Raw genomic sequence first — 18,720 nt, 5'->3', positions numbered from 1 at the left:
TGAAGCACCTCGATGCGCAGAGAATGAAACCCACACAAGCGTTTCCTCTGCTCCAGTCAGCACTGGAACCAATTTTTCAATCCCTATTTGGGAGGCACGGCACGCATCTACCCTTAGGTAGCAGGAAGACGCTCAAGAATTTGTCTTTCTGAGAAACCTTTTATTTGGCACGATCAATGGTAGCGTTTTTCAGAGAGAACCCATTCCTTCCTCCCCCCACTGAGAAAAGCCTTGAGGAGAGAGAGGCTTCTGCCGAGCTCGCGCCGCACAAAGCCCTGCTCCCAGGCAGGTCCTGCTGCGACGCAGGGAAATTCAGATTTTCCCAAGAACGCGTGGGTGTGGAAAGTCCAGCCTTTGGATTTAAACAGCTCACTGCAAACTTTTTGTTAGTAACAACTTTCATTGGAAAGGCCTCAGAAAACAGCTGGATCAAAGGATGAGAAGCCCCGATTTCCAGGGCTGGGAAGGTGGGGCTGCTGCGAGGGCCACGAGCAGCAGCTGCACCTCAGAGGTCCAAGCACTGTTCCTATGCTGGAGTTTTGCCAAGACTCTTAACAGAAGCAGGGGCAGGAGCTAAACTGTATCCCTGAGCTGTGGGGGACAGATAATTTCCCAGCACATGACTGCTTTAGCGAAGAACCAGACAATCCTGTTAAGGCCTCACAGAAATCCTGGCAAAGTATGCAGTAACAACAAATACAAAAAATCCAGCAGCACCTGGGGCAAGACATTCCACTATCATGCCCTTTAAACACAGCCATCCTATAACCATTACTCTGCCCCCTCTCAGGAGCACGGTGAGAAGCAGGGAGCCTTTTCCCTGCTCTCTGCCCAGCTGGCCTCTCCCAGCAGCTCAACTCTCCATCTGGCTCGCTGCTCCATCCCGGCCCTCCGGAGACTTTTCTGGCTGAGGGGTGGACAAGTGCTCCAGCTCGTAGTGTCCGTTCCTGGCGGCCGCCTCGCTGCCGGGGCAGCCCTTCTCCGCCGCCAGCTTTTTGCTCCTCTTGCTCTCGATGATCTGCTGGAGCTGCCGCCCGGCGTAGTCGGGCTTGGCCGTGAGCACGGTGGCGGGCACGGCGAGCCCCAGGATCTCGGGGACCATGTAGGGCCGGAGCCAGCCCACCAGCGGGGTGCTGCCGGGGGTGTAGTGGGTTTGCTTGTGGTAGAAGAGCAGCCCGTCGACCTGCGGGCAGGAGAGAGAATGAATGAAAGGGCAGAGCTGAGGCTCCTGCAGGTGAATGACCAGGCACCAGACAACGGCTCTGCTCTCTGCTTGCGGGCCAAAACCACCAGCTGGATCATTTTTCCTCAAGCAGTGCAATAAATAGCGGAAGGGAAAGGAGAAACCTGCAGAGCTGCTGCCCTGAAAGATCAGCGACTCCCAGATGGCTTTAAATTGTCAAAGGCAAATGAGTCCAGCTTGCTGCCGGCACAGAGCAATGTCCTCTGGATGCTTTCATCCCATTCTGCAGAAAAGCCAGAGAGTTTCTGAATAAGGCAGCCCACTTTACTGGATTAGGGTTATTTTAAATAATAGATTTGGAAAGTAATTAGCCCGGGTGTGTGACGCCAAGGAGCCCCGATTCCTAACAGCTCTTTCAGTTGGCTTATGCCAAAAAAATTCTTAATGTTTCCCAGGAGAGAACTTCTCCTAGCAATCAGTGACAGTTAAGGGCACTCAGGACTTTAAAGGTTTAGGCCCTAACTCTTGTGCTGCTATTTCCACACTCCGCAGTGCTGCAGCTGGCTGACGTTTTCCCCACTTCCCCACCGTGCTCCGGGATTCTCATCCCCCCTCTTCCCACGCTTCCCAGGGGTGTGCTCTGTGAGGTTGGATCCTGCTGTCAGGCTGACTATTGCTGGAGGTGGTGCTCCTCTTAGCTCAGCTTCACAGGCTCTTAAAAGGCCATTTGGCTACGAGGAAGAGTGGCTGAGTGGGCAGAAGAGAGGAGAACAAGAGCCCACCTCGGGATGAACTGGTCCCAGGCCCCTCCCTGATCCTGCAGCCTCCAGAACAGAAACACTGGCTGAGCACAAAGCAGCATATATCCACTTCTGCTCCACAGATGCTAACCTCTGGCAGAGAAGGTAAAGCTTCTAGCACTATTCTGTCCATACTTTTCAGTCACTGTTAACGCCTTGCAAAATAATCCCAGAAAAAGAGGGATTTTTGTGCTAGGAAAACATAAAACCAGAACAGTATACATCATGATGAGCTTGTGCAACCCCTCTGGATATATAAAGTGAAAAGCTTTTCCCCCACCCTGCCTCCTGGGAAGAATCAGATTCTGCAGCACTCCAGTACATCCAGCCCATTACTGTGGGTGCACGGCACTTGATGAGCAAGGGGGATTCTCCAGCACCCACAGGAATGTTTTGGTAAAGATCAGAGCCTGGAAGGCCTTCCAGATCACTCCAAATACCTTCCCCAAGCTGGAGAATTCAAAGGAGTTCAGCCTGGTGGAATGAGGTCGTGTTCCCCATTCCCCAGTTTAAGTGACTCCTATACTCCTTCCCGTTATTTAATTTGTTGGCCAAGTCCCTACCCTGAGTCACCACAGTGCCAGTGGCCACATCAGAATGAGGACTGTCACTGTCCCTGAAGGCCCAATCTGAGGAGAGACTGGCCTGGCAGGATTTATCATTCCACAGCCATGCTTTCCAGATTTTAGGTCCTAAACAGTCCTCCTGTTCCTAAACATCAGGGTTTCTCAGAGGCTTTGGCTCCCCTGCCTTCAGGGAAAGCATGGTTTTTCTCAGATCTGTGACAGGGACAGTAGCTCTTAAGATCCACTTCAAAAAACACTTGAAATTCAGAGCCAGTCAACTGACCCAAAGTCTACTGAATTCTGGGGAATAAGAGTCCACTGACTGGAGTGGATCAGGCCCTAGCTCTGAGGTTACAGATTAACTCTGAAGAAGACCCAGGTCTGAAAACACTGACCTCCTCTGTGGCCACTACACACACAAGATTCCTGTCAGCATCAAGAGATGCTGAGTCCAGACCTAAGACCACCTCTGTTACCCTCCACCCATAGTCAGGATGTATTTCGCCTCCTGAAAAGTTAATTCTGCTCTGTGCTGGTGGAGAAGGTGTTTTTGGGGATTTTTGGGCTCCCTCTTGTGGCACATCACAGAGACCCACAGCTCCCTTCTCCCATGAAGAAGCACCACGGGTGGTTTTGGGGCGGCTTTGAGCCAACATACACCACGTTTTGCTTCTTGGGGTCACACCCTGATACAGCAGAGGGCCTGGGGGTGCAAATCACAGCTGGATGATACAGCTGGAGTCTGTTCAGCTCCATCTCCTGCTCCAGAGTTTTGCAAGGGCTCCTTTGCAGCCCAGAAGTTTGCTGCTCTGACTGCAGCGGGCAAACGCTCCTCAGCCGCTCCTCACGGGAGCAGATGCCTCAGGAAGGAATGAAGACTTTACTCAGGAAAGCCAGGAATGACTGTTTCTACGGAGGCATTTGGAGCATTTATTATTGAGCAAGCCAGCTGTAAGAAAGCTGGGAAGCCTCTTCAATCCATGTTCAGAGCAGGGTCTGGCAAGACCAGCGAGGGACTGGGACTTTCCAACTTGCCGTGATGACTGTCCTGGCTTTCACAAGCAGAAAGCAAAGTCAGCCCTCACAGCCAAGTTAGTGCCCATAATTTAAACCTACAACTATTTTAATGGCTAACTCGGGATGGGAGAGCATAAGAGACGCTGTCACACCAACGTGGCTTTGGCTTTGTGGGACAAGAAATCTCTGTGGAGGCTGTTCCTGATGCTGAGACTGGGCACTCCCAGAACAGCTGCAACCACTGGAGGAGCTTTGGCTCACAGATGTTGTCACTGTCACCGGGTTGGAATGCCACTGCCTCCTCCATCCCCTTCCCTTGCAGTGACCAGTCAGCCAGGGCAGGCAAAAGCAGCCAGAGCTGATTCCACAAAGGGTCTGCAACTCACTGCTCACAGCCACATGGAACTGAGCTGGGTGGCACATGGCTTTGCCTTCCCTGAAGGTCAGAACAGCTCAACAGCTGTGCCAGGGGAAGTTTAGCGTGGATATTAGGAAATACCTTCCCCCAGGGGATGGTCAGGCACTGGAACAGGCTCCCCAGAGCAGCAGTCACTAGCCCCAAGCTTGCCACAGCTCAGGGAGCCTTTGGACAACACTTAGGCCCAGGGTGGGATTTTGGAGCTGCCCTGTGCAGGGCCAGAGTTGGAGTTTGATGCTACTAGCAGGTCCCTTTCCACTCAGTACTGTATGATTCTACTTTTAAAGCTGATGAAGGAAACGCAGGTGTCCTGCTCAGTGATTTCTGTCACAGCCAACTGCCCCCAGCTCCAGGATACCTCAGGCACTCATCATAAACACCCAAAGCCCCCAGAAATTATTGGGATCTTACCACCACCCTTCTCCTTCCTCCCACAAAGCAGCCAGCTGCCCTGTTGGAAGCACCAACACCAAGGAAACGCACACAAGCCCACCCAGGGCAGTGGTCAGTGCCAGTTTTGGCCCTATAAAGGTCAGCTGTCCATCACACTGCTATGTGAACCTGAGCTGTGCTGCTTCTGGAGGCAGCCTGAGTGTCCTGTCATCCCAAAAGACTCTTTCAGACAAATCCAACTGCAGCAAGGGCAGCACAAACCCAGGGATTGCTATGGTTTAACTCTTGCTCATTTGTGTGGTCGAGTGAGGGGTGTGACAAGGCAACAGATCAAACACGGGCATAAAGGCATCCATCCCACACACAGGGAACAGCAGCTTGGCAAGCTTCCTGCAGCCTCAGGAGAGCAAAGTCCCCGAGAGAGGGGATGCATCTCTCTCCCAGCACTGGCAGAGCTGTTGCTAAGGCTGGGGTCCAGGCCCCCACGAGTGTTCTCACCTCAAAGGGGAAGTCTGTAGCCAGCAGCTCACACAGGCTGTCCGAGGAGCAGGGGAAGTTCTGCAGGCCCACAAATTTGTACTGCAAGAGTAAGAGAGGGTTAGAAGAGGCAACTCCCTGGCCCACAGGAGAACAAGTTGCTGAATCCAGCACTGGTGTGTAGGCAGCTATAAAGGAAGGATTCCCCTGGTGCAGGATTCAGCATAAGAGAAAAAGGGTGATGAACAGCTCCCACATACTCCTGATACCTTTTTTCCCAAGCACCTAAGACTGCAGAAAGGACTTTTCAGGAGACCTGACCCAGAGATGCTCTTCTAACCAAAATAGAAAATTATGACCTCCAGGCAGGATGCAAAGCAGACAGACGTCTGCTCCAGGCTGCTGCCTCAGCCAAGCCAATCTTTCCACCCAGGAAATGAAAGTTGAAACGACCCCCCTTCCATTAGGTAGTGATCTTCTGGATATTCCTGTTGGGAGTCAGGACAGGATGTTCTCTGAACACACACACCCTCACTGCAGTCAGCCCCATCTATCACCGAGATGCTCAGCTCACAGGAGCTGCTCTGCTTGGCCATGTCTGAGCAGACAAATCTCTCCTGTCTGTACCCAAAATTCATGTTCCAAGCTGCTGTGGACCCTAGGTCTGACCCCCACATGTAAGCCTTCAAATGAAGACTTTTTATTCTGGCTCAGCAGGGACTCTGGGTGGCAAGCCAGCATTCATCCTGACAACTTCAACGATCAGTTTAAACAGAGGGAAGGCTTAAAGCTTTACAAACCCACAAGAGTGCCAGAATAAACCCCATTGTAGTCAAGCTGCCAACCAACACTGCTCCTGAGGAAACCACACTGGCTTTCCATTCCATTACAAGGGAAAGCTAAAAACAGCATGGAAGTTAGCTGATACCCTGCAGTGTGATCTCCCTCAGCACTTTGGATGGAGGGAAAAAAGCCCCACTAAACTCATTTACAATATGCAGTGGTTCTATTTACATCCTGACCAGGGCATCCCATTTCATCAGATCTACACTTTGAAGCCTGATCTGTGGGGGGAAAGGAAAAAAAAGGGAAAAAAGCTTCCCCTTGTGAAAGAAACTGCTGAAGCCTGCTGAACAGGAGAGCTTACCCCCCCAGCATCCTCCTCAGTACAAAAGGACTTACCGGATTAATCCTGCTTTTCTCTCCCAGCCCTTCCTCCTCTTGGATTTTTGAGGAGAGCCAGAAGAATCTGAAGTCAGTCTGTGAAAGGAGGCAGAGTTAGTGACCATTGACCACACATCACCTGGCAGCATCTGCCAAGAACCTTTGTTCCTCTGCACTCACCTGGGAGATCTACAAACCCGACTGCAAAAACAGCACCCCAAACCCTGCTGCTCCCCCCCAAAACATGTACACACTTATCCAGCAGCCCTAAAGCTGTAGAGATGCTGGTGCTTAGGAGAAATATCTGCCTTCTGCAGCGTGAGCTTCATGCAGTGCTGGAGCAAAGCAGCTCCGGGAACGCCAGGGAGGGCAGGGCTCAGTACCTGGCAGTCGTAGACAGGGTGTCCTCTCCAGCACATCACGTCCAGGATGTAGTAGGTCTGCTTGGCCTCGTTGTAGATGCAGTCCAGGATGCTGTACACTGCACACACAAACACAGGGAGGTCCAGACCTGCTCCTAACACTGCCCAACCCAGCTGGCAAACACAGAGCTCCAGCTCTCTGACATTTATCCTGCCCTGATGTGAGACTGCAGCGTGCAGAGGGATCCCCTCCTGCTAACACAAACTGCAGCCACAAAAAGCCTTGAGCTTAAGGAGTCCCACGAGGTTGCAAAGGGACCAGCCAGAGGCACAACAAGCAAGGACATGTTTCAGGAAATGGGATTTGCCAGACAATAAGCCTCTCTTTTTGGCGCAAAAAAAAAATAAGATGTACTAAGGAAGATGACACCATACAAAGTTGTCTGTGAGAGGACAGAGAGGATGTTGGGGTTTAAGACTGTCAGTGTAACAGGAACCTTAATAAAAGAAATGGTAGGACACAGGGCAATGATTTTAAACTGGAAAAGGGCAATTTTAGATTAGCTGTTAGGAAGAAATTCTTTCCTGTGAAGGTGCTGAGTCCCTGGCACAGGTTGCCCAGAGCAGCTGTGGCTGCCCCATCCCTGGAAGTGTCCCAGGCCAGGTTGCACAGAGCTTGGAGCACCCTGTTTTAGAGAAAGGTTCTCTGTCCTTGCAAGGACAGTGGAACAAGATGAGCTTTAAGGTCTCTTCCAAACCAAACCATTCACAGATTCTAAGTGCTCATGTAGCATAAAGGTACCTGATACTGTTCCCATCTAGTTATATCCAGAGATACAGAAACTGGCCTGAAGCTGATCACCCCCAGCACAAAAAAGGAGCACAGCCGTGGGCCTTGGGGGAGCTGGAGGAACAGCACTGGGCCTGTCAGCACACACAAACTCCCAGGCAGCTGCCCTCTCTCTATCCCAAATACCTCCTCACATCTGTACCTTTGTCACTGGTTGAGTTGTGCCGGTTTCCCCCTGGCAGCAGGGATGGGAACCTGTTGACACAGAAGCCACTCTTGGTGTAAGCTGCCGTTGTGCCCTGTGAGGAAAAAAGAAGAGAAAAAACCCAATCAAGCCAGTTTTATGCTGCCTATGAACGCCCTTTAGCAGCTGGTGGAAGCCCACTTACCCTGGAGGCCACGACAAGAGCCCTTTTCCCGACGGGACACACCACCACAACCCATTCCTGCTCCAGATCTGAGGGGACATCCACCAGCCACTCGGACAGCATCAGCTACAGAGAGCCCAGGGAGAAGAACCAGTCAGCAACACCTCTCCTGGTGCTATGGACAACAAACAGCTCAAGGGTAAAGCAAGGAGGTTTTGACTTTGCTCTGACACTGGGTGTTCTCAGGGCAGCTGGCACTGCTTGTCATTCCCAAAAGGGCTCCTTCCCTCCCCTCTAATGAAGTCCAACCTGCTAACACATTCTTCCCCAGGTCTTTCTCTTGCCTCCCCGCTGCTGGCTGAGCTTCAGACCACAGCACAGGGCTCACAGCCCTTCACTGGGCACCCCACACCTTGGTCCCCACTCCAGCACTTTAGTTTTAAAAACACAGCAGGGCTTAGAGATTCCAAAGTGTCAGGAGTGAAGAGCCTGGACAAACTGACCTCTTCAGAGGTTGCCTAAGTGGCTGTGTGTTATCTAGGACAATACAGCACCCAGGATAAAACCCAGCTGAGTTTGCCCTTCTTTCCTTTCCAAACACAGGGAAACAGAAATCTTTAATTGAATACTGCCTAACAGGTTACTCATGCTGCTGACTGAGCTGAAATCTAAGGCGGGGAATACGGTGATGCAGAATTAATGGTTGGAATCCGTGACCTATGTGATTTTAAAGTGGATCCTATCTCCACGTGCTTTCCATTTGAACTCAGCACGTTTTGGAAGTGAACTAACCACAGTTTCTCTGCGAGCACCAAGCCGGGCAGGACTCTCAGCCCCCAGATGGCCATCACCATGGCCTCAAACCACCCCACATCCCTGCCCCACAGCCACGCCTCGCCACGGGGACACAGCCGGCTCCTCACCTGATTGGCGTAGCGCTTGGGCAGCTTTTTGCCAGCATCCACGTCCATCGCCTCTTCCTCCGCATCTTCCCCTTCTCTGTCCTCATCCTCGCTCTCCACCCCTGCCCAGTCGTCCTCCGCCAGCCTCCTGGCATGGTTCACGTAGTCCAGCCGCCTCCTGGGGTCGGGGAAAGAACCCGGTGGGGATGCAGGTCACCCGGGTGGCACCACCACCCACACCCCGGTGGGGATGCAGGTCACCCGGGGGGCACCAGCACCAGCACCCCGGTGGGGATGCAGGTCACCCGGGGTGCACCACCACCCACACGCCGGCGGGGATGCAGGTCACCCGGGGTGCACCACCACCCACACGCCGGCGGGGATGCAGGTCACCCGGGGCGCACCAGCACCCCGGCGGGGATGCAGGTCACCCGGGGCGCACCACCACCAGCACCCCGGCGGGGATGCAAGTCACCCGGGGGACACCAGCACCCACACCCCGGCGGGGATGCAGGTCACCCGGGGCGCACCACCACCAGCACCCCGGCGGGGATGCAAGTCACCCGGGGGACACCAGCACCCACACCCCGGCGGGGATGCAGGTCACCCGGGGCGCACCAGCACCAGCACCCCGGCGGGGATGCAGGTCACCCGGGGGGCACTAGCACCCACACCCCGGCGGGGATGCAGGTCACCCAGGGCGCACCAGCACCAGCACCCCGGCGGGGATGCAGGTCACCCAGGGCGCACCAGCACCAGCACCCCGGCGGGGATGCAGGTCCCCCGGGGCGCACCAGCACCCACACCCCGGCGGGGATGCAGGTCACCCGGGGCGCACCAGCCCCCGGCAGCCCTGCGCCGCCACCGCGCCGCTGCCGCCCTCCCTCCCTCCCGCCGCCGCCGCCGCCGCGCTCACTCTCTCTGGATGCGGAGGAGGCGCTGCCGGCGCTCGGCCTGCCCGGGCCCGCCGCGGGGCTTGTAGGCGGCCAGCCGGGGGTGCGGCGCGGCCGGGCTGCAGGGCCCCGCCAGCCCCACGCCCGCCGCCAGCGCCGCGCTCAGCTCCTCCATGGCAACCCGCGCCCCGCCGCTTCCGCCCGCAGCGCCCCCGCCTGGCGCGGAGGCCCCGCGCCGCCCCGGCCCGCTCCGCCCGTGCCTCAGTTTCCCCAGCGCCCGGGCACCGGGACGGGGCGCTGCGGGCTGGGACCGGGCACGGGCGAGGGGGACGTCTCGGCAGGGACGCGGGAGCCGGCGCAGCCCCCGCGGGCGGGGATCCGTGCCCCCGGGGCCGGCTGCCTGCAGAGGGCAGCGTGCGGCTGGCCGGGCCGGGCCGGGCCGGGCCGCTCCCCGCCGCGAACCGGGCGGCGGAGCGGGGAGCGCTGCCCTACGTCACGGGAGGCTGGGGCCGGCTCCGCCGCCCCTCCGGCAGCGGAGCGGCCCCGGCGCTGCCCCGTCACAGCCAGTGCCAGCAGCGCCGACACCGACACGGGCACCGCCGCCGGCGCCGCCTCCGTCCTGCGTGAGATTCACGGATTTCAGGGGAAAACCAGACCCCACCAACCTTCGGGAAAGTCGGCCCGGAAAGGAATTGCAAAATCCTGGGATCACCGGGAGGTTGGGCAGGCTTTGGGGTCGTTCTCGGCGCTCTTCCAGCCGCCCGCCGAGGGGAAATTTAGGGTGTTTTACCCACAGAAGCCCCGAGAAAAATCGCTTTGGATTTATTTCCTCGTTGGCAGCCAGGGGTTTTCCTCCCGGAGAGTGAAACCTCGGGACCAGCCTCCCGGAGAGACAAACCCTGCGTGGACATGGCAGAGCCCGGCTCTCGGGCCGGCCGGGATTCACATCCCGGAGGAGCCGGGGGAACGCCGCTCGCCTGACTGGGAATCTTGTTTTTATCCAGGGAATGCCGTTTTTAAAAGGGGAATGTTCTTTTTAACCGGGGCGCCGGGATCGGGGGGGGTCACTTGGACATAGGGACATTGGCGTCACCTCGTAAGGGATTTCTTCTCCGCCTTTTTTTGTTTTGTTATTATTTTCCTGGGAAAGCGGCCAAGCCATTTCCCACAGCGCGTGGTGTGATCCCGGGGCCGCGCGAGCCCGCGGTGCTGCCGGCACTGGGGGGGTGTTTTGGCCGGGGGGGTTGCGTTCCGCTGGCTCCCCCCTCTTCCCGACCCGGGACCGGCCATGGCGTTGAAAGCCAGAGCGCTTTACAACTTCCAGAGCGAAAACAAAGAGGAGATCAGCATCCAGGAGAACGAAGAGCTCGTCATCTTCAGCGAGAACTCCCTGGACGGATGGTTACAGGGCCAAAACAGCCGCGGGGAGACCGGCCTCTTCCCCGCTTCCTATGTCGAGATCCTCCGCTCCCGCTCGGGCTCCAACTACACGGACTACTCCAGCAGCCCGGTCGGCTCCCCCGGGCACGATTCCTCCTTGTACTCGGCATCCCCCAACCCCGGCATCTCCTACCAGGGCAGTTTCGAGGATGACGATGACGACGATTGGGATGACTGGGACGACGCGTGCACGGTGGTGGAGGAGCCCCGGAGCGCGCCGGGCACCAACGGGCACCCCTCGCCCAGCCCGTACCCCGCGGCCTATGGCCACCACCAGCACGCCGGCTACCGGCCCAAGCCGGCGCTGGAGAGGCAGGACAGCATGAGCTCCTCCAAGAGGGGCAGCGTGGTGGGCAGGAACCTCAACCGCTTCTCCTGCTTCGTCCGCTCCGGGGTGGAAGCCTTCATCCTGGGCGACGTGCCCCTGATGTCCAAGATCGCCGAGACCTACTTCATCGAGATGGGCTCCAGAGGCCCGCAGTGGAGGGCCAACCCCCACCCGTTCATCTGCTCCGTGGAGGACCCCACCAAGCAAACCAAGTTCAAGGGCATCAAGAGCTACATCTCCTACAAGCTGACCCCCAGCAACTTCAACTCGCCCGTGTACCGGCGCTACAAACACTTCGACTGGCTCTACAACCGCCTGCTGCACAAGTTCACGGTGATCTCGGTGCCGCACCTGCCCGAGAAGCAGGCCACCGGCCGCTTCGAGGAGGACTTCATCGAGAAGCGCAAGCGGCGGCTGATCCTCTGGATGGAGCACATGACCAGCCACCCCGTCCTCTCCCAGTACGAGGGCTTCCAGCACTTCCTCTGCTGCCGCGACGAGAAACAGTGGAAACTGGGCAAACGCCGGGCGGAGAAGGACGAGATGGTGGGCGCCAGCTTCCTCCTCACCATCCAGATTCCCACGGAGCACCAGGACCTGCAGGACGTGGAGGACCGCGTGGATGCCTTCAAGGCCTTCAGCAAGAAGATGGACGACAGCGTCCTGCAGCTGACCAACGTGGCGTCGGAGCTGGTGCGCAAGCACGTGGGGGGCTTCCGGAAGGAGTTCCAGAAGCTGGGCAACGCCTTCCAAGCCATCAGCCACTCCTTCCACATGGACCCTCCCTACAGCTTGGATGCCCTCAACAACGCCATCTCCCACACGGGCAAGACGTACGAGACTGTGGGGGAGATGTTTGCCGAGCAGCCCAAGAACGACCTGTTCCTCATGCTGGACACTCTCTCCTTGTACCAAGGGCTCCTCTCCAACTTCCCAGACATCATCCACCTGCAGAAAGGTAAGGAGGCATTCTTCTCCCCAGGAATGGCCCCATGTGAGTGGGAATGGTGCCACAGGTGGGATGGGGATGCAATGAGGAAATCCTCCATTGGGATTTGAAGGGAATGGGGAATGAGAATGGGAATAGGGATGGGAACCACTGCCTGTGCCTCTTAGGGGTGCAGTGTGGTCCCCGCTGGCACAGCCCTCCAGTCAGCCCACGCTGGGAGAGTCTGCTAGGGCTGTTGGGTCCAGAATCTGCCCCAGTGATGCCCTTGGACTCTGTAAGTGCTACTGGTGCTACCCAAGGCACTGCCAGGGGTGGTCAGCACGGATGTCACTTCCCCCAGACTATGAGCAGGAGCCAGCACTGCTGCTGTTAGGTCTGGGTGACCTGCCCTGCACCTCTTGTGCATCCCCACCCACTGCCACTTGTTCCTCCTCATCCTCCCTTCCTGCCAAGGCAGTGGATGAGTGGCCAGCAGGAATACCAGAGTTTGTTCCCCCAGGGCTGGGACATGGCTGGATGTGGCCTTGGGTCTGTCAGAGGGGCCGAGGGGGCTGTGCAGGGCAGTGGGACAGGGGACACACTAAACCTCTGGAGAGAACCAGGGTCACACTTTTCAAGACTATGTCCCTGCACCTCCAAGCCCAGCAGGAGGGTGTTAGCAGCCCTAGGGCATCAGAGCTCCCCATGTCCCATTCGCCCTGGTTCCCTGGATTTGGTGGGCTCAGAGGCAGGGAGAAGTGTCTGCTGTTCTCTCCCCGGGGCAGGCAGCAGGCAGGCAGGGCTCGGTGTCCCTTTGCACCCAGGCAGCCACGGTGTGGGTGTGGGGCCAAAGTCCACACACGCTCCTCGCCCAGCTGCCTGCAGCAGGGAGGGGACACCCACCAGCGTCCCCAGAGTTTGGAGGACAGGTTTTCCCCAGGGGGAAGCCAGGCCGTTTGTGTGCAGGCATGCAGGGATGTCTGTGCATCACTCCGCATCCCTGGGGGAGGCTGGGAAGGCAAAGGGCGCAGGGAGGATTCAGTCCTGCCCGGGCAGCTTCCCTGCCTTTCCTCTGAGTGTTGTTTACCCATGGAGAGGGGCTGGATCCCGTCCGGAAGCGAGGCCGCGTGGGCAGAGCGGAAGGCAGGATTTGGCCTCCAAACTTTGCTTCTTCCTTCTCCTCCTCCTCCCCTCTGGGAGCAGGGCTGGCGCAGCGGGAGCGCTGTAACCCCGGGTCTGGTGCTCCCGGCAAGGGGCAGGGAGAAGGGAAGAAAGCCCAGTGCGGGCCAGATCCTGTTTTTAGTTTTCTAGCCTCTGTGTTAATGAGGGGGAGGAATGCAGGGCTGGAGCCAGGCAGGATTCTTTCGAAACCGAGCTGTAAAAAAACATGGAAGGAGAGGGAAAAAGTGGTGTCAGAGCATCAGCTGCCTCTGGGAGTGGGAGATGCTTTCCCAGCTGAGCTCCAGACAGCAGCACATGCCCTTGCCACATCCTGGTTCACTGCTTCCTGGGCTGAGGTCCCCCGGGGCTGCTCCTGACCCCTGTTCATGGAATGGCATGGAATGTTTGGAGGGCAGGCTTGGCTGGGGTGCTTGACTGTGCTAACACTGCCCCACGTCAACTTTGCACCCCAAGCCTTGAGTCAGAGCACTCCAGGAGCCCAGAGCCCCAAAACATGAGGCTGACTGCCTGGGATGGAAAAAGAGCTCGGGATGCCAGAGTCCAGAGGGAAAATGCTCCTGCTCTTTGCCTGCCTGGAGGAGAGGGATAGGTTTGATGGGCAGGGGGAGGTGCAGGCACATCCCTCCCTTACACGGGGCAGCTCTGTGCCTCTGCTCTGGGGCCGTGGGACCAAGGGGGGCTGCCCAGGGAAGGGGGCCCGAGGGTCGCACGCCTCCCCTGACGCTGCTCCCTGCCCGCCAGGCGCCTTCGCCAAGGTGAAGGAGAGCCAGCGGATGAGCGACGAGGGCAGGATGGACCAGGAGGAGGCGGACGGCATCCGCAAGCGCTGCCGCGTGGTGGGCTTCGCCCTGCAGGCCGAGATGAACCACTTCCACGAGCGGCGCGTGGCCGACTTCAAGAGGATGATGCAGTCCTACCTGAGGCAGCAGATCGTCTTCTACCAGCGCGTCAGCCAGCAGCTGGAGAAGACGCTGCGCATGTACGACAACCTCTAACCCTGAGCCCGCTCTGCCGCGGCCCCCGGGGCTCCTGGGGACGGGCCGGACGGGAACTCATCACGCTAGTGACCAAATGACTTCGGGCTTTCTTGCCCCTTCCCGGGCTGGCAGGGGAGGGCTCGCCCGCGGGCTGGCCGTGCCACCTCTTCTTTCTTTCCCTGGGGACCTCCCACCCTGCCACGGGTCTGGCGGGAGCATGGGGGGTCGCAAGAAGGACAGTGGGGAGGTAACTCTGCCCAGTGATTTTTAGCTTCCTGAAAACCCACTCTCCTGGAGCAGGGGTGGGTGCATCCCAGCCCGCTGGGAGAAGACATCCAAGCGGTCAGCATTTTGCACACTAAAAGCTTTTCTGATGGAAAAAAAAAAGAAAGAGAAGAAAAGAGATCTTTATTTGGAAGAGATTTTTTTTTTGTTTGTTTGTCACAAGATATTTTCAATATTTTCCACTTTTCTGCAGCATTTTTACTGATCAGTTTTTAAATAGATGCACAGAGGCAAAGAGAAATCTCTTTCTCAAGTATGGCTGCTAACTGGGAAAAGGGGAAAAAAAAAGGAAAAAAAAGGGAAAAAAAATAGCCCCACAGCCTTTTCAATAAAATCATTGGTAGAAAAAACACCCACCTCCTTCCCAGAGATGTCTGTGGAAAACAGGGCTGCTCCAGGATCCCGGGGAAGGCTCTGCCTGAGCATCCCCTGGCTTCCAGCCAGCTTTGAACATCCCTGTGCTGTGGGGGGAATGACCCCAGGAGGGGCTCCCACGGCAACCACCTCCTGCTCTCTAAACAGCCCCCCAAGGGGCAAATCCTGCCCCGCTCTGCCCCGGCCAGGACAGTGTGCTGCTGCCTGGGAGACAGCAGGGCTGGCACGAGGGCCTTGTTTTTGAAGGGAAATGGCTGGGATAAATCACAGCGAGGAAAGTTAGGGCCGTCTTGGCCTGGCTCCAAGGATAAAATTAGCCCGGCATGCAGGCCAGCGGGGTATTGTTAAACTAACAGCGATGCTGGGAATGCTGCGGGCTGCTCCATCCTCCCGGAGCCTCCCCTGCCCCAGGCTGCAGGGACACTGAGGTACAGCCTCCATCCAGGCAGGATGTGCTTCCTCCTGCATCCCACAGCCAGGGCAGGCCCCTTCGCCGTGGCCCCATCCCACCCTGGGTCCATCCCACACCAGTCCCCTCCTAGCCCAGCCTCATCCCTCCCTCACCATATCCTGCCTTGGCTCCATCCTGCCCGTTCCCTGCACGCTCTGCTACCATCCCACCCCAATCCCATCTCACCCCAGCTCCATGCCATCCCAGCCCTGTTCTAGCCTGGCCACATCCTAGCCTGGCCCTGTTCCACTCTAGTCCCATCCTAATCAGGTTGCATCCTGACATGGCACCATCTCACTCCATTTCCATCCCACACTGGCCTCATCTTATCCCAACCTCATCCTACTGAAATTCCATCCTACCCTGGCCATGTTCTGCCTTGGCCCTGTCCCACCCTGGTCCCATCCTGCCCCAGCCCCATCCCACCCCAGCCTCATCCTAACCTGACCATATCTTTTCTTGGCACCATCTCACCCCATTCCCCCTCATGCCTCTGGCCCCATCCCAGCTCAGCAGCCGTGGGAATGCTGTCCAAGCCTGTGCTAATCCTGCAGGAGTGGCAGGTCCCCAGCCCTGCTGGCCCTGCTCTGGATGACCGTGGTGGCCTTGGCCCACGTTGAGGCCAGAACGTGTCCCTTCCCCCAGCCCTGCTCCCTCGGGAGCACAATGGGCGCTGGGACTGAGCCTGCCACTGCCATCCCCGGGCAGGCAGCCAGCCTGTGGCACTGCAGCCAGAGCTCCAGAGCTGAGCCAACATCCCAGCCCCCCTGACCTGCCTGGACAAGGGCATCCCCTGCCTGGGGTGCCCCGTGGACGCTCAGTCCCTGGGATGTCCTGAAGATGGGGTGTGCAGCTGGAGCACGGAGATGTCCCAGTGCCCCAGGAGTTCATCCTCTGCTCTGGTGTCCTGGCGTGGGGACAGGGATGGGCTAAAGTCCCTGCATGCCTTTAGAAGGCTGGGCTTCAGTTTCCCCAAAGGTGGTCCTGTGCTCTCTGGGGTCCTTCAGCATCCACAAAGGTCTCCCTGCTCCACCATGCACCCCCTGTGTACCTCAGCAAATCCATTGGCTAGAATTCCATTAGCATTCCTGCCTTTTCCCTCTGCACCTGGCAGTAGGCAGCTGGGCCTTCACTGCCCATGGGTGGGCATTTCAGAGTCTGCCTTGGCCAGATTCGGGGAGTTGAGCATCTGCTGCTGCCCCCACACCTCTGACAGCATCCTGCAAACGTGCCAAGGGTTGGGGACAGAACCCTCCCTGAGCATTTGGGTGGCTGTCCCAGGGTGCAGGGTGATGGTGGGGAGGAGTCTGGGGGTGTGCACAGTGCTTCACGTACCCCCCACAAGTGTCTGTCACTGCCTTTGTTATCTGTGACACAGGCTGTTCCTGCTCCCACAAGAGAAAAAAATCCAGGGGATAGACGGCTGAGAGGAAGCACCGGGAACATGGAGCAGATCCGTTTCCTCCTCCCACTTCCCAGGGCTCCTCCTGTGTGGGAAAGCCAAGGCTGGGGCCCTGTGTGAGTCCCATCAGTACTGACAGCAGGGCTGGGAGGTGGCAGCAGCGGTGGTGGCTGGAGCATCCTCCTGGAGAGCACCTCCTGTGCACCTGGAGCATCCTCCTGTGCCCAGCACCAGAGAGCCCGTGGCTGCCCCTGTTCCTGCGTGTGGCTTCCCAGAGCTCTTGTCTTGCTTCTTCTCTGTGGCCCTCCTTCCGCCACGGGAGGAAAACCTGACATCCTTGTTCTGAGCTCTGGGAGACCAGGGTTTGTGCGTGGGCCAGGCTGTCAGGCTGTAGGGACCACCTGTGCCTGTATCCTGAGCCCAGCAAGATGCTCCAGGCTGGGCAGGATCAGCTGGGGTCCCGCAGGGACTGCCCAAACAGCTGGAGGGTGAAGGGTGGGAATGCTGGCACGAGCAGAGCTGCTGCTCAGAGCCTTGTCAGGCACACGGATACACCCAGCAGTGCTCAGTAACTGGGATCAGCCACCAAAGGAGCTCAGTGACCCAGCCCAGCTCCTCCCATGCGAGGGGGAGCGCAGGGTGCAGCTGCTGGCCGGGCAGGACGGGGCTTGCTGGGCACGCCACGCTGCGGGCACACGCTGGCACGGGGCGTGGGGAGGCACAGCTGCCACGGGGAGAGGGGGCACCCCTGGGGCAGCGGGGAGAAGTCCTGCCTGCCCATAAGGGTCAGCAGCAACTCGGGGGAAGGAGCCAAGTGGAGTTTCACTGCCACCCCCACGGTGTCGGGAGGTGGATGAGTGTGCGCCCGCCTAGAGGAGTGATTCCGGGCGGATGCAGGTGGGTGGACCCAGGCATGGATCAGGGCAGAGGGAGACAGCTCAGCCTGCCAGCTCCTATCCTTTAATTGCTGTGCTTCTCAAATATTTCCGAAGCATCACCCTGAGTTAGCTCCTCCGGGCAAAAATCCGAGCACCAGCTGGTTCCCTGGAGCACCCCTGTATTCCCTTGGCTGTGGATATAAATAAAGCTCCCTCCTGCTCCCAGCCCAGGGAAGTGATGGGGGATCATTGGTGTCTGTTTTAGGGAATAAGCTGGAAATCAGCTCTAAGGGGGTCTATCAGCCCTCCAGGTTCCTCCTCCGAGGCACGGCCAAGGTGATGCTCAGGTCAGGCCCTGTCCCAGCTCTCTGTGCCAGCCCGGATTCCCTCTCTCCGGTCCCTGGGAAGCTGCTGAGCATGGGGAGCTCGGTCCTGCACTGCCGGGGAGCTGTCTCTGGGTGTGTTGTTTGTGCAGAAGGGGTGGGGAGCCCAGGCCCTGGGCTGTGGTTATCCCTCCGTCATTGTCTGCCTGCCTTGGAGTTGCTGGGTGTGGAAACAGAGCTCAGGCTCGGTTTGTCTGAAATTTAAATCGCAGCTGGGCTGGGGAGCCGTGGCAGGCACGGGGATGCTTTCTGGTGTCCGGGTCCTCACCACCCCACACTGTCCCTAGGAGCTGGGAATCTCCTCTGGCCCTGCAGCGTGAATCCGTGAGCTTTGTCTCAGGTGGTGGGACAGGTGCCAGGTTCCGGGCCAGCCCCGTCCCTGTGCGGGTTTGTTTGGGGTGCTCCCAGGGTGACGTTCCAGCTCTTCCCCCGGGCTCCATCCTGTCCTGCCGGGCTTGCTGCCAGCTGAGCCTGTTCTGCAGGCTGTGGGCATGACTGGCCCGAATCTGACGGGCACAGAGCAGGGAGGGAGGGCTCCCGGCATCCCGGGGCACCGGGCTTGGCTTGGAGCCCAGTGAGGTACTGAGCCTGTCACAGCAGGCAGCTGTCAGCCTCGGCTCTGCCTCTGAGCTCCTGGGAGGACCTGACCCCCCTTCACCTGCCTTGGTGTCCTCCTGCCCTCCCAGGAGACTGCTCCTCATCGGTGCCATCAGGCAGGTGGCCTGTGTCCCCTGAGGGAGCCCAGGGATGCTGCTCCT

General features: G+C 58.1%; 2 protein-coding genes across 2 annotated transcripts; one reads left to right on the top strand and one right to left on the bottom strand.

The window, feature by feature from the left end:
• Positions 1-139: 139 nt before the first annotated feature.
• On the bottom strand, positions 140-9,508 carry SNUPN (snurportin 1). Its single transcript, XM_021547335.2, has 8 exons — positions 9,357-9,508; positions 8,462-8,618; positions 7,560-7,664; positions 7,373-7,469; positions 6,402-6,499; positions 6,037-6,114; positions 4,876-4,956; positions 140-1,183 (listed from the first exon to the last, which is right to left on the bottom strand). The coding sequence occupies exons 1-8, from the start codon at positions 9,506-9,508 to the stop codon at positions 854-856; spliced, it is 1,098 nt and encodes a 365-aa protein (XP_021403010.2). The 3' UTR covers positions 140-853.
• A 342-nt stretch (positions 9,509-9,850) lies between these two features.
• On the top strand, positions 9,851-14,825 carry SNX33 (sorting nexin 33). The gene is made up of 2 exons (XM_021547331.3): positions 9,851-12,059; positions 13,953-14,825. The coding sequence occupies exons 1-2, from the start codon at positions 10,622-10,624 to the stop codon at positions 14,204-14,206; spliced, it is 1,692 nt and encodes a 563-aa protein (XP_021403006.1). The 5' UTR covers positions 9,851-10,621; the 3' UTR covers positions 14,207-14,825.
• Positions 14,826-18,720: the final 3,895 nt, after the last annotated feature.

This window comes from Lonchura striata, chromosome 11 (assembly GCF_046129695.1).
Source record: "Lonchura striata isolate bLonStr1 chromosome 11, bLonStr1.mat, whole genome shotgun sequence".
In the NCBI taxonomy this organism is placed as follows: domain Eukaryota; kingdom Metazoa; phylum Chordata; class Aves; order Passeriformes; family Estrildidae; genus Lonchura; species Lonchura striata.
This window is presented reverse-complemented; position numbering and strand designations above follow the sequence as displayed.